General features: G+C 42.1%; 2 protein-coding genes across 5 annotated transcripts in view; one reads left to right on the forward strand and one right to left on the reverse strand.

Moving 5' to 3' along the window:
- ppp1r9a (protein phosphatase 1, regulatory subunit 9A) overlaps positions 1-3308 on the reverse strand; it is a 53578-nt gene extending 50270 nt beyond the window's left edge. Inside the window, exon 1 of one of the 2 annotated variants that reach the window (XM_080862493.1) lies at positions 2996-3308. The gene's annotated coding sequence lies outside the window, so the exon portion shown is untranslated. Of the gene's footprint in view, positions 1-760; positions 1054-2995 lie in introns of those variants that run through there. The other variant, XM_080862494.1, reaches the window with a different exon arrangement.
- sgce (sarcoglycan, epsilon) lies at positions 336-12923 on the forward strand. 3 transcript variants are annotated; one of them, XM_080862497.1, is made up of 12 exons: positions 336-521; positions 5886-6008; positions 6208-6365; positions 6809-6881; positions 8641-8839; positions 9340-9502; positions 9608-9822; positions 10292-10318; positions 10748-10936; positions 11269-11312; positions 11830-11867; positions 12531-12923. In XM_080862497.1, exons 1-12 carry the CDS (start codon positions 473-475, stop codon positions 12579-12581), a joined length of 1329 nt encoding a protein of 442 aa, XP_080718623.1. In that variant the 5' UTR covers positions 336-472; the 3' UTR covers positions 12582-12923. The 3 variants fall into 3 exon arrangements, with proteins under 3 accessions (XP_080718623.1, XP_080718625.1, XP_080718624.1); XM_080862499.1 differs by lacking the exon at positions 11830-11867; XM_080862498.1 differs by lacking the exon at positions 10292-10318.
- The last annotated feature ends 228 nt before the right edge of the window (positions 12924-13151 follow it).

Here is a 13151-nt window from a genome sequence, read left to right on the forward strand (position 1 = left end):
CTGCTGAGGTGACTTGCATGTTTTTAAGAGGGTGTATCTGTGTTTGCAAGTCCTGATCCAAGAATAAATCAACCCCCCCAAAACACTAAAAACTGTGGCTTTTAGTGGGAGGAATGCTTTATTATGACAAATCCCATCAGTCTGAATACAAGAAGCAGACAGATAAACAGCAAAGCACACACACGCACACAGAGGCAGCCACTCCTTGCAAGCAGCCAGATATAATCTAACCGTTCCGAGAGCATCACACAGAAACATTTGGTAAAGGCGTGGCGCTCCTATATTCCGATTCCCATCATGTTTTACCATGTTTTTCCATCCAGATGTTCAGCCAATGAGCGGTCCTGCTGTGTTTTCCAGTGAAGGCAGGAGGAGGCGGAGGGAGGAATGCTGCAGGATGCTTATTATTATGGCTGTCAAACCCAGTGGCGATTAGACAAAGCGGTCCTGTTTAATGTAAAGATTCGGGGAGATGATTTGCACCATGTCCGCCGCAGCTGTCGCGGTATGGCTTGGTACGGGTACGTATCGACTGAACTCGGGAAATATCCCGACATCTTTGAAAACGGTTCGGCTCTGGTGAAGTATCCGAGCTAGTTAGCTAGCCAGTTAGCTAGCTGCCGTTGAGCATTTTTTTTCCCAAGAGGCTGAGGAGGAGACAAGAGGAAAAAATGGCTACCAATTTGACAGCTAGACCGTTACACGTTATGGGTTTTCACAGTGCACTTAGTGACAAATTGTGTTCTCTACGGTACCTTACATTTCCAGCTGTTAGTAACAACGTTTCTCTTGCTAGCTGTGTTTCTTGTCGGTCGTTATTTCAGCCTTTTCCCCCTCTTAGCGCAGGCCTGGTTTATGTAGAACAGGTGTGTTATGAATGCCTAATTACCTAGCTCCTGATAGTTTAGCAGCTCAGGTTATCCAAAATTTAATGTAGGGAATAGGTTCGTTTATTTCAATACACTGCTCCTAAAAGTCTGCACACTCATAGCTGCCACTTTATTAGGTACTAATAGCCTATACAGTCTCTGCAATGAGTCCCACCTCCATGAAAGATGTAAGGTTCAATCACTGACCTAAGCCTGAGATATTATTGTGGTTACAATCTTAAAAGAAACATATACATTAGATTTCCATATCAGTATAGCCTGGAATCAGCAAATGTTGTTAAAAAGTGCCTTTTGATAACAATTAGTTATCAAAAGAAGTGCTGAGTAATGGATAATGTCATCTCAGTGCCCCAGTTTACTGCTATAACACTGGTCTGCATATATACGTCATTCTTTTTGCTACTGGGAACTTAAGACCAGCTCTTTATTTTGCTTTTTTTTTTTTTTAACCCTGATGATGACAATTTTAATATCCATCCATCCAGCCTGTCCCAGCTGCCACGGGGCATATGTCAGGGTAATGGCACATGGCATGAGCATGTATTGAGACTGCGGTTTGGGAAAGCACTCAGAGGGGACTGGTGGTGGGTCCCGGGCCGGGCAGATTCCCATGTAGTTATGAAAGGCGAAAGCATTGAAAAAGAGAGGGAGGATTTTTACCGACAACATCACATGGATTTTGTCAGGATGAGAATGTAATGTAATAGAAAATTCTTAACAACCTGGATGAATGCTTCCCATGCTTGCTTCCTTTTGAACCCATCCTCAAGCACCAGTTGATGGATTTCAGGACAGACAAAAACACCTTCCTTAATTTTGGCTTCACTTTTCTTGAAACCAAATCTTTTCAGTCCAGTTGTCTCTAGTTGTCAAATACTTGCGATATTATAACTAAAACAAGGAAATGAGACATTCCACATGAAAACAGTTTTCAGATTTGGAAAATAGCAAGTAGAATTTGTTAAAGTGCAGGCAAAAGAATCCCAGTAGCAAAACACTTGTTGACCAGTTTGTTTTTTCAGGCTTTGATAAAACGTCAAAATTAAGGGGCCCATTCACAGCACTGTTACTATAGTGTTAACTAACATGAAGAGAGTGGGATATTTTACTCCACAGTCAAAACACACTATAGCTTTATACACAGAGACCTAATACTCATAAATAGAGAAGTGCTATTGAGTTTGAAAGCGGAAGGGCTTTCAAACTGAGAGCTAATCCTTCACAAAGGCTATTGTCCTGTTGTGCAATTTTCAAGATAGTGTCAGGATCTGCACTGAAATCTAGTGGCTTCTTCTCTGACCATATGCCACCTCTCCAACAAGCCACATTAAATTCAGCCTGGCAAATTGCTTGATATAAATGCGGCAGTCTGTAGTGCAGTATTTGTTGTCAAGTCAATATGCTTACATTTTGTTTTGCACTTTGTCTAGATTGGTTTTAACATTTTGTGAAAAACGCCTACGTTAATATTTTAGAAAACATTTCAAACTCCTCTAAAACAATAACTATGACAACAGGCTTTAATTAATGTTGGACGGGTGCAACAGACTGAATCAGATTTTTGTCAGAGTGCTTTAAAAACTGGGTGTTGTTGTTTAAATTGCTGCTAAAAAAAAAGAAACTTGTTCCATTCATGCTTTTATCCATTGATCCAGTAGTTTGCACTGTGCATGCCTATGACACGAAACACAGCGCTTTACACGGGAGAAATGTCCGTGTGGAGCAATCCGTGGCCTTGAAGCAGAGAGCAGCCGTGTCCAGAGACGGTGAGTGGGTGTGTGCAGTGGTGCACGTCATGTGTTGACCCGCTGTCCCCCTCCCCTCGGTCATAACACAGTGACACGCTCAGCTGGTTCCCCATTAATACTGGCATTATTGTTTTGAGTTGTCTGCTGGCCCCCAGACTTGGCCCACTTTCTTCTGCTGTAGCTGCACTTTAATGAATTTGAACGTCATCTAAACCTTGTCCTTGCTAGAATTAGAATTCCTCCTAAATCATTAACTATTACAGAAAGCAATATTTATTCTGCTTAACGTGATGTCGATACTTTGCAGCACTGTTTTAAAGCTAATGAGCACTGTAGATACATTTTTTATTTACTTACATTTATTGAGCGCGAGAGGATGGAACCGGTGGTTTCTTGCCCGCCCTTGTCTTTATCCGTTGACTTCTGCTTGTTGTGACACCAGCAGCGACTTTCACTTCCATGTCTGAGAACAGGTCGATTCTCAGACTCTGTTGGCAGAATACTACAACAGTAGCGATCCTTGTTTTCTGGGCTTCCCTGCTAAACACCAAAGGAGCACATGCATTCCTCATGACCCAGACTACATGTGCACATGAAGCTGACTCAGCAGAACTAAAGGACATCCTTCTGTTGTCTCTCATCTAGTTTGAGGCCTCAGTTAGCTGGAGCCAATTGAAGGAGGGAGGTTTACTTTTCTTCACGTTGCCAATGGCATTTTTAACTAATCCAATGTCAGTCGTGACATTATCCCAGTCTAAGGTCAGCCCAGAAAATCATAAAGTTGGTTAGTTATTTCCACCACCCCTAAGGCCTGTCAAGCATCTACTATGGTATGATGGCATGTGGGTTAAAAAATTAAAAAGCAGTGTTTGAATGATTTTAAGCAATTCATAGAGAATATAGACGGTAGTGCAACATTTCTGTTGTTGGGGAAATCTAGCTTCTTATATGTGTTGTCATGCACATCTTGCCTCACTACCTTTGTCCTCCAACTGAAACTGCTGGGTTATTATGCAGTGGACAGTTTACCATTAACCTTAAATTGGTGATGTATTGGTGTACGGTGGAAGTGCTGCTGGTCATCAACTCGAGAAGGCCTGGCAGAAAGTCATCCTGCTGCAAATAAGCAGATCTGATGCTATTAGCAAATCCTCGGTGTAGCTTAGTTAGTGATCTCTACTTACACTGGCTGAGCCATAAGTGGAAGCTGCTGCATTGAAACATACTTAAGCTTCACTGACTAAAAAATAAAATTGTCTTCATCCCTAAATCTTTGTTGTTGGATGAAAAGGTTTAATATCAGTAGGTTAAAACACTTCGTTTTTTTCTTGAGGCTGTTCGAATGTCCTACATCTCCCATCTCCGAATCTCTTGCAAATGTTCACAGCACATCCAGTTTTGGGCTCGGACTAAAGCAGTGTAGCCAGGATTTGACCTTGACCGGCATGGTCTGAAAGTGGTCCTTTGTGTGGCGGAGAATTAATGAGGCCCAATGTGTCACATAATAGAATCCGAGGGCGTGCATTCAGCTTTGAGGATCGACCGAAGTCATCAGCGAGTAAGCGGTCTGCTGAGACTGAATGATGGTTTATTTTTGGTCTCAGACTAACCCAGATCCTAATGCGATGGGTGCAGCGGTTGCGGTGAGAAGAGCCATCGCACAGATTAGTCATGCCCAGGTGGTTTTCTTGAAAAGAGATGTGGTGGATACGACCTCAGGTTGTTCATCTAACACCACATTTAGCAGCCGCTAAATGCTATTGATTGTATCTTGCCGTGACTGAGCCCTTGGGGGCTGTAGACACATGGTCAGTTCAGCATCTCTGTCACTGACCACAGCTGTAGGAGGGTTTAACATACATGTGGGACTGTTTTATGTCTTTAGAGTTGCAGTGTCTCACTGGTGTACTTGTAGATGCTGAGGGTTTATTAATTAACTGCATCTAATGCTCACTTCCCCTTCTCATTGACATGAATTAAAATGTAAATCCTGATATTACTCTCTTCAGTGCATTCTCCTTGAAAGTCAGCCTGTGTTCAGTGTAGAAGGAGAAGAGTACTTAATATTATGATGCTAATGATAGAAAATGCTGGGTTGATTAGCAGATTAGAAAGGGTTGTAAAACTTGGGAAAACCAGCCACTCTTTGCCCGTGGGAAGGCACATATGTACATAGAGACTTTACCCAGGCTTTTACCTAGTTGCTTAATGTGTCTGGAGTTGTATGTCCACGGGCAAGAACAGTTCAAACCCCCTCTCTCTCTCCCTCTCTGGCACTTCATAGCACAGATCTCCAGTCCAGTCTCCCTTCCTTCGTCTTTGCAAGCCCTCCTCCCCCTCTTCTTCTTCCTCATACACTCGGCCTCAGTCTCCCATGGTGATTAAAAATTGAGTTCCCACCCACTGTGGCACAGAGAAGGCAAAAATCGAGAACGGAAAGAGAGAGCGAGAGAGGGAAAAAAAGAAAACTGTGCTAAAAAAAAAGCCGTGCTGTACACAAGCAAAAAAAGATGAAGCAAGAGAGGAGGAAGTAATGAAAGAGAAAGACACAAAAGGAGGGAGAGAGAGAGGGAGAGAAATGGGTAAATCACCCCCGGTCTTACATTGTGTAAATTTTTGTTAAGGGGCTACCATTTCCCTAGTGATGCCCTTCACAAATAAAGACTAAATGTTTGTGTTTGAAACGGAGCGGGGGCTAAAAAGACAGCACAATGGAGATCAAGTGGGGGGGAGGGCGTTAAAAGAACTCTGTACAATATGAGTGACTGTCATTACTGCTGCTTTCACTCACAGTACCTCAGACGCTTTCCCTTTCTTTAACTGGTTTTGTCAAGCGCTTCTTATTTACAGAGCTGTAGTCTGTCTGAGCAATAATCTGAGTTTTTCTCTTCACACTTGTTGACGTTTGTGGGAAGTGAATGCTTCTACCTTTACAAGAATGCAGATGCCAGGCAAGAGAAACAGATAGAATAGATCACCGCAAACACTTATTGATTTCACGTTTAAACTAGTTTAACATTTTCTCTTTTTTTCCATTTGCTGTTGCTGGCAGGACATTAAAGTGGACTTTAAATTGGTTAAGGCTATAAATAAAATAGATATGACAGTCTACACAAAAACATTTGGACATAGTGTTTATTGTGTGTACCAAAATATGAAAAAGCACCAAGGTCCACTTTATTGATGAATAGTACGCATACAGGAAATGTTCTGCTTACTTCTGTTGTCTTTAAAATGTGTGTTTCAGTGGTCACCATCCTGTCGAGGTCGCACGCAGACCGTAATGTCTACCCGTCTGCAGGCGTGTTGTTCGTCCACGTTCTGGAGAGGGAGTATTTCAAAGGAGAGTTTCCTCCTTACCCAAAATCAGGTATAACGCTGTCACATTCACACTGTGATCAAAAACATGTTATTATCATGTTTGTATAGTATATCATCAATATATCTGAATATCTAAATACATCTGAAACATTTGTAGAGGTGGTGATTGCATATAAACTCCATAGAGCGCTGCTTATTTCATAACGCACGTTATTGGCCCCCTTACTGTTCCTCTGCTCTGTCTGCAGGTGACCCCAGCAACGATCCGATCACTTTCAACACCAACCTGAAGGGCTACCCCGACAGGCCGGGCTGGCTACGATATATCCAAAGGACCCCACATAGTGACGGAGTGCTCTATGGTTCTCCCACTGCAGAGCACATTGGCAAGCCCACTGTCATAGAGGTGGGTGGTTGGACTGCTTTCAAAGTGAAAAGAGTGGAGATTAAGTAATTTGTGCTGCTGCTTATTTCAACTATGGAAAGTGACTGCTTGTTTTTGTGCCAAAAGTCTTAAGTAAATTTAAAACATTCAATGAAATCTGTCAAGTTGTAGTCCAAGGATGAGTTGGAATTTATTTCACTGAGCCCAGCTGATTTGCATATGTGTTTGGAAGCGACGTAGTACTATGTTACTCTTGCAGATGCTAGACTTAAATTCCTTTATACTTGTTATGCTTTCCCATAAGCTACTGTACAAATTCTTTTCCCAAAAGGCTTAAAGTGTTCAACGGCGCCTCAGCTGGGTACAGAACCTGGGTCGTGTATCGAGCTCAGCCTTGTCTGGAGAACTGCTGCCTTATAAGCTGGACTGATCTGGGCTTAAACTTTCACCTCTGTGTCCTACAGATTACTGCCTATAACAGGCGCACTTTTGAGACAGCGCGGCACAACTTGGTCATAAACATCAAGGCTGCAGAAGGTAAGAAGAACTTGTACATAAGAGCTTAGAGCAAACTGAGATCAGATTGCGCAGCTTCGCTGATTAAATCCTGGAAGCACACTCAGTACTTGGACTGTGTAATGAGCTTCCCTTAAGAGAAAATGTTGTCTTTGATTACTTTTATCAAGCATAACCAAAAGTTCATCGTTGGTCTTGGAATGTAAATACAGCAGACGTTAAAGTAACATCACTGCACTGAGTAGCTGTTCTGAAGCTTTAATAAGATAAGTCAATTTCATGTCAACTTGTCAAAATCTGCAGATGAAGGTTATGCGATACGATCTAGGGCTGCCACGATTAGTCGACCAGTCACAATTACGTCGACTATCAAAATCGTCGACGACTGATTTAATAGTCGATGCGTTGTTTGAAGCTTTGTAAGATCCCAAAAGACGCAGGAATAAGTAGCAGGATTTAAAAGTGTAATAACGGACTGAAACAGAAGATGGCAGCACTGCATGTACTAGGATGCCAGGTGCCGCTAAAGCCCGAAGAAGAAGAAGCTGTGTCCCAGAATTCATAGCGCAGCCCAGCTCAGTTTCCAACAATGGCGGCAGCTAGTTAGTTTTAATATTACTCTTATTATTCTTTCTGGGTCACAAAATAAACGTTTAGCATATTTTCAGGCGAGAATGTAGCTGTGTAAACCTCAAATATCTGCTCAGTTTATCAAGACGCCACATATTTGCAAAAGCGCTCTGACGTTTTCGGAGACGTCAGTTACCCACTAGCTCGATAGCTAGCCGGGGGCAGGGCTCACTAGAGCCCGTGAGAACACCGGACACCCGGCAAATAGTTTTCAAACCCACCGCCATCTTTCGCTACTCAGGTTAAACATATATAAGTCACTTAGATAACTTACAAATGTTATTGTTTGGCTTTTTTTAGTATTTTATTTGTTCCTGAGTAAATCGGTTTGGCTGATATTAAAGTTATAGTTTTTACACAGCTGAATAAACGTCAAGCAGACAACTGATTATCAGAAGTGTGAGATGCTTGAGAATATACTCCGGTGTCCTGTTATATTTTAGATAGCAAGGAGTTTATTAAACTTCACTGAAACAATCTGCAAATTTCATTAAAATTTAATAAACTATCATCTTGTCTTTATTTTTAGTTAGCACATACCTTAAACACTTAACGCTGTAAGCTAATGATAGTTATATAAGAGCAGATGCTGCTGGTACGTCCAATGGATGCATGATCTGATTAGTCGATTAATCGCAAAAATAATCGGTGACTAGTTGACTATCAAAATAATCGTTTGTGGCAGCCCTAATAAGATCATAATGTCTTGAAAGGATACTTGAAGGACTGTATAGTTCTAGTGAAGTGTCCACTTCAGTCAGTCATGGTGAAAACCCCACACAATCCTACCTCAGTTTGAGTTTTCATTGTATTGCTGTGGAGAGCATCTCTGCACCTGCGCTTCTGTAGATTTGCTCACTGCCATATTGACCCATCACAGTACAGGCAGTACAGTATGAACTGAGTCAGGGGGAACGCTCAGCAGCTGTTCAAACTGCTAATGTAACATCACTCTCCCTGTGCTGTGATGTCATCTGCCATCTGGCCCCCGAAGGAAGCAGAGTCATAACAAGGCAGCGCAGGCAAAGCAGTGTCCGGTGGACAGACTGGTAAAAATCAGTGTCAGCTACTGTTACCTCAGCCTGCTGCCTTTAACCTCTTTAAGTCTTTCTCTCTGTCTCTCTGACTGTGTCTTTGTCTCTATGCACAGAGTTCCCCCTGCCTTACCAAGCAGAGTTCTACATCAAAAATATGAATGTGGAGGAGATGCTGGCCAGTGAGGTGCTGGGAGACTTCCTGGGAGCGGTGAAGAACGTTTGGCAGCCCGAGCGGCTGAATGCCATCAACATTACATCGGCACTGGACCGCGGTGGCCGGGTGCCGCTACCTATTAACAACTTAAAAGAAGGGTGAGGATCTGGACGTGGGTCTCATCTGAGCAGAAACAGAAAACATTTGTGATTTTTTTTTTTTTTTTAAGTAATCCCCTACTTACATATTTTCCTTTACAAGGATTCAAGGATAAGATTTAGCTCTACTCGGTTCAGCTCGTCTGTGCCAAATCTCTCCATGAGTGACCTCTTCACCTCTCTAAATCAAACAAATCAACAGTATTTTCAGCCCACTCACATTATGTTAACATTAATTTAATTGGGGCTTTGGGGATCCTCAGTTTTCTGTAAATTAGATGAAAGCACGTAGCCGTCTACACCGATATGCTGTCAGTTCCTTTAACTCAGATGGGAATAGCCAACATGAGCTGCCATAAGTTGTTCATCAAAGATTTACGCTGGAACTTGAAAGCTAGCTCTAGCAGAGCACTCAGCAGGAGAGAACACTTGATTATTACAAACCTCAGCATAAACTTGTAAAATTAGACTCCATCTTCTTCTTCTCTTCTCTCCTCTAGCGTCTATGTGATGGTCGGTGCTGATGTTCCCTTCTCGTCGTGCCTGCGGGAGGTGGAAAGCCCACATAACCAGCTGCGCTGCAGTCAGGAGATGGAGCCCGTCATCAGCTGTGACAAGAAGTTCCGAGCTCAGTTTCACATCGACTGGTGTAAGATTTCTCTGGTGAGGATGCGTTCCAACAAATTCACTAAAAATGCATTAAAATGCACTAAAAGTATGCAACCTCTAATTGATCTTTACGTCTTTGTTTTTTTTTTTTCTTTTAAGGTTGACATCAACAAAGTAGTCCCAGTTTACGTTACACGTCCCGAACCCGGAACAGGGATCCTGCCCGAATTCGGGGAGTACAAACCCCCGTCTGAGTCTCTGAAAAGCCGGGACTACTTTTCCGACTTCCTCGTCACGTTGGCTGTTCCCTCCGCCGTGGCGCTAGTTCTCTTCTTCATCCTTGGCTACACTATGTGCTGCAGGCGGGAAGGGGTGTAAGTGTGCTCGGTCTTAACATTTCTATGCAAATTTTGCACCAAATACCCCAATAAGCAGCCAAAAGTGTACGAGAACCATATGAGAGACAACAAAAATAAGCCTGAAAAGCTCAGTTAGCTGTAGGATAACTGAAAAAGAATGGAAATCTGGACTTTAACTGCAGCTTGTCATTACCATGCAGTAGTTAAGTTCCTCATCACTGTTTGTCTCGGGTCTCTGTGACTCTTGTCATCTGCATCTTGATGTTTTGAAGCATAGCCACAACATGGATGATCAGTCATCCTCATCCATCGTTTACAGGCTGGGATAGACGTGTGCCTCCCCTCCCCTTTTTATTTTTTCACTCAGTGTTCCACATCATGTCCACCTTGTCTTTATCCAACAATCCATTCATTCACTTGTGTGCAGATGTTGCTTTACCTATTAATATTAGTATTTAATTCATCCATTTTGTTTTGTTTCTAGGGAAAAAAGAAACATGCAAACACCAGAGTAAGTGTTTTACCTCTCCTGTGTTCTTCTTTTAAATTTTATTTCTGTTCCCTCTCCCTCTGTTTTTGGTTTGCAGTTTTGGTCATTTATGTTGTCATTCATGGCTGTTTCATGTCCATTCATACGCTCATACGTGCGTTGGCATTGGCATCCATTCATTCAGTGGGCTGCTGAAAAAAATGTAATGACCAGCTGTAGGATTATCAGAACTATGTACTCAGCATTACACCTAAAATTTAATTCAAACAAATGGAAAACAAACCCCCAAAAAAGAAAAAAAGAACAGCAGTAGGTGAGGTTGGATGTTATAGTTCTGTTTGTGCATGCACAAACTTGAGTGCACATCACTTAAGCTTTGATGAGACAACCCCCTACCCATGACACAGAAACGTGCTGCAATATGAATTCACTGCTTCTCCCCTCCTCCAGCATCCAGCTGGTTCACCACAGCTCCATCCAGAAGTCCACCAAGGAACTGAGGAGCATGTCAAAGAACAGGGAAATCTCCTGGCCGCTCTCTACGCTGCCCGTCTTCAACCCAGTCAGCGGCGAGGTGGTTCCACCCATCCACCCCGACAACTACGAGACCACCAGCATGCCGCTGATGCAGACACAGGCGTGAGTTCAGGGATTTGGTGGGAAACATAAGACGGATGGATGACTAAGTACAGCCACACATACGCCCACACTCATTAGCAGATGCAGATATGAGGCTTATAGGTGTTAAATGGAAAAGTTGGAACAATGCCATGTTGTTTCAAGCACTTTCCAACTATGTGGTGTTTACAACTATAGCTACAGAAAGCAAGTCAGGCCTTTGGAAAGTACAACTAGAGCTTAAGAGCTTCAAGCTGTCCCATGATTTCTCTTAATGGGCTTGAAACTAACAAAAAAAAAACCAAACATTTTTATAACATGTTTTGGCATAATATTGTTGTTTATGATTTCAGGAATCTGCAAAACCAGATTACGATACCACAGCAGCGGCCATCAGGTGAGAATCTTAAGACAGCCGTCTTGTAATATGAAGCAGCTGAATGATTAGAACTTTCAGGAACATATGTCAGGAGTATATTTCCAGGAATTCTTTGAAATGACAGATGTTTAACAGCAGCTCATAGCATAGAGTCAGCATACCTGGATGTCTGCTATTGGTAACACACTCTCTCTTGCCGAATGTTCATCAGGACTTCAAGTGCAGTAAAGCATGCCTCTGAAGGTTTAAGCACCTTCACAGTAAAAATGACTTACAATTCACTTGCCTTTATATTACTTCTCACTAAATTCAGTTCTTGGACTATACTGGCATCAATAATGTGAATCCATATAAAACCACTTGGCTTCATAGTTTCTTATAACTTCAGTCTGTTCCTTCTGCATCACTGCACCGTTATCATCTGCTGCATGAGCCGACTAATGGTGACGCTGGCGTGTGAGCGCCCTCCTGTGAGCACGGGTATCAGCTGCATGATGCACTAACCGAATCCTCTCTCTGTTCACTGCTAACAAAGGAGATAACTATGTCATGTCAACATTTCGAAGGCTGGAGGTAGGTGCTGCCGGCTGTTCATGATTTAAAGCTGAGATAATTTGGGATCCAAGCAGAGAAGCTGCAGGAAAAACTGTAAATGTTCAGATTTTTCATCTTCTCCATATTTATTTCACCATGCTAAAAATGGTTGTGTTGCAAAATCCAGAAGACATTACTCTTGAGAGAGTGGTCTGAAGTAAAATTCTAATTTCTCCTCTGAAATTCTGGACCAATTGTCCAAAAATTAAGTGAGCATCATCTGTGGACTTTGTTAATCTTGAGGTTATAAACTTCAAAACATGATCAGTCTACCGTGATGTGCAGTGTCTCATTGTAGTTAGGCATTTTTATTTTGCTAAATGTCAAATCATGCTTTAATAAGCTATTTAACACCTGCAACTAACTGCAACTGTGATGCTTTTGCAGGCCTTTAAATTAGACAGAGCATAAAATTATTATGCTTGCAAGTCAGCTACTGTAGGAAGGGACCAGGCAGGGTACAAACTGTCAGTCCTAGTTGTCAATAGCATGCATCAGTTACCAGCGAACAATAAGCACTAACAAAGTGTGTGCAGTCTGCTTGGATCCCAAGCATTGCTGCTTACATCTGTATTTAGTGTTAGATTTCTGGAAGTTTTGTCACGTCTCTGTGGTTCAGCTGTTGCTTTCACTGTGTTCCAGGTAAATGGTATTCCTGAGGAGAGAAAAGTGGCTGAAGCTCTGAATTTATGACCAGAAGCACCAGTGTTGCAGCTGCCCCTCTTCCTTTGTCCTAAAATTTGTGCCAACCTGCATGTGTTAGCAGTGAAAATTTTATCGTCCACTTGCGCACTTGCACCTTGACTAGTGAGTGTGAAAAAGACCCGAAGAGCTTAGCCGATTATAAAGATAACTTAGACTATTTTGGAATATCCGTTTAAATGTTTAAAGTGTGATTAATATGTTTGTATGTCATACTGCTTTGCCCAGCGGACCTCTCGGGGCGTAAGGGTGTTTTATATTGAAATGCTTTCGTCGCCATGTGTTAGAACATTTGTTCAATGTGTCATATGATAATAAACTCTTTCAAAATAACTTTCTGTCCCAGTGGAAAACAAGAAAAAACACCCCCTTCCCACTCCATCCACTAAAAGAAGCCAAAACAGCACATTTTTATGAAGATATTCTTAATGTACAACTTAATTCTTAATGAATAAAGGCATTTATAAATAATATGGATACATTTCACATTTTTTTAAGACATCACAATTTTTTTAATACATGTAATATATTTCAAAAGAGGCCCTACACGGGGTATAAATA

This window comes from Rhamphochromis sp. 'chilingali', assembly GCF_963969265.1.
Source record: "Rhamphochromis sp. 'chilingali' genome assembly, chromosome: 17".
In the NCBI taxonomy this organism is placed as follows: domain Eukaryota; kingdom Metazoa; phylum Chordata; class Actinopteri; order Cichliformes; family Cichlidae; genus Rhamphochromis; species Rhamphochromis sp. 'chilingali'.

What these genes read in the sequence shown, in the direction of transcription:
- sgce (XM_080862497.1), top strand. Translation starts at nt 473, where the DNA reads ATGATTTGCACCATGTCCGCCGCAGCTGTCGCGGTATGGCTTGGTACG. An exon ending in ACTGGTGTAAGATTTCTCTG is followed by an intron (nt 9,503 to 9,607) that starts GTGAGGATGCGT and finishes TTTTCTTTTAAG; the next exon opens with GTTGACATCAACAAAGTAGT. An exon ending in CCGCTGATGCAGACACAGGC is followed by an intron (nt 10,937 to 11,268) that starts GTGAGTTCAGGG and finishes TTATGATTTCAG; the next exon opens with GAATCTGCAAAACCAGATTA.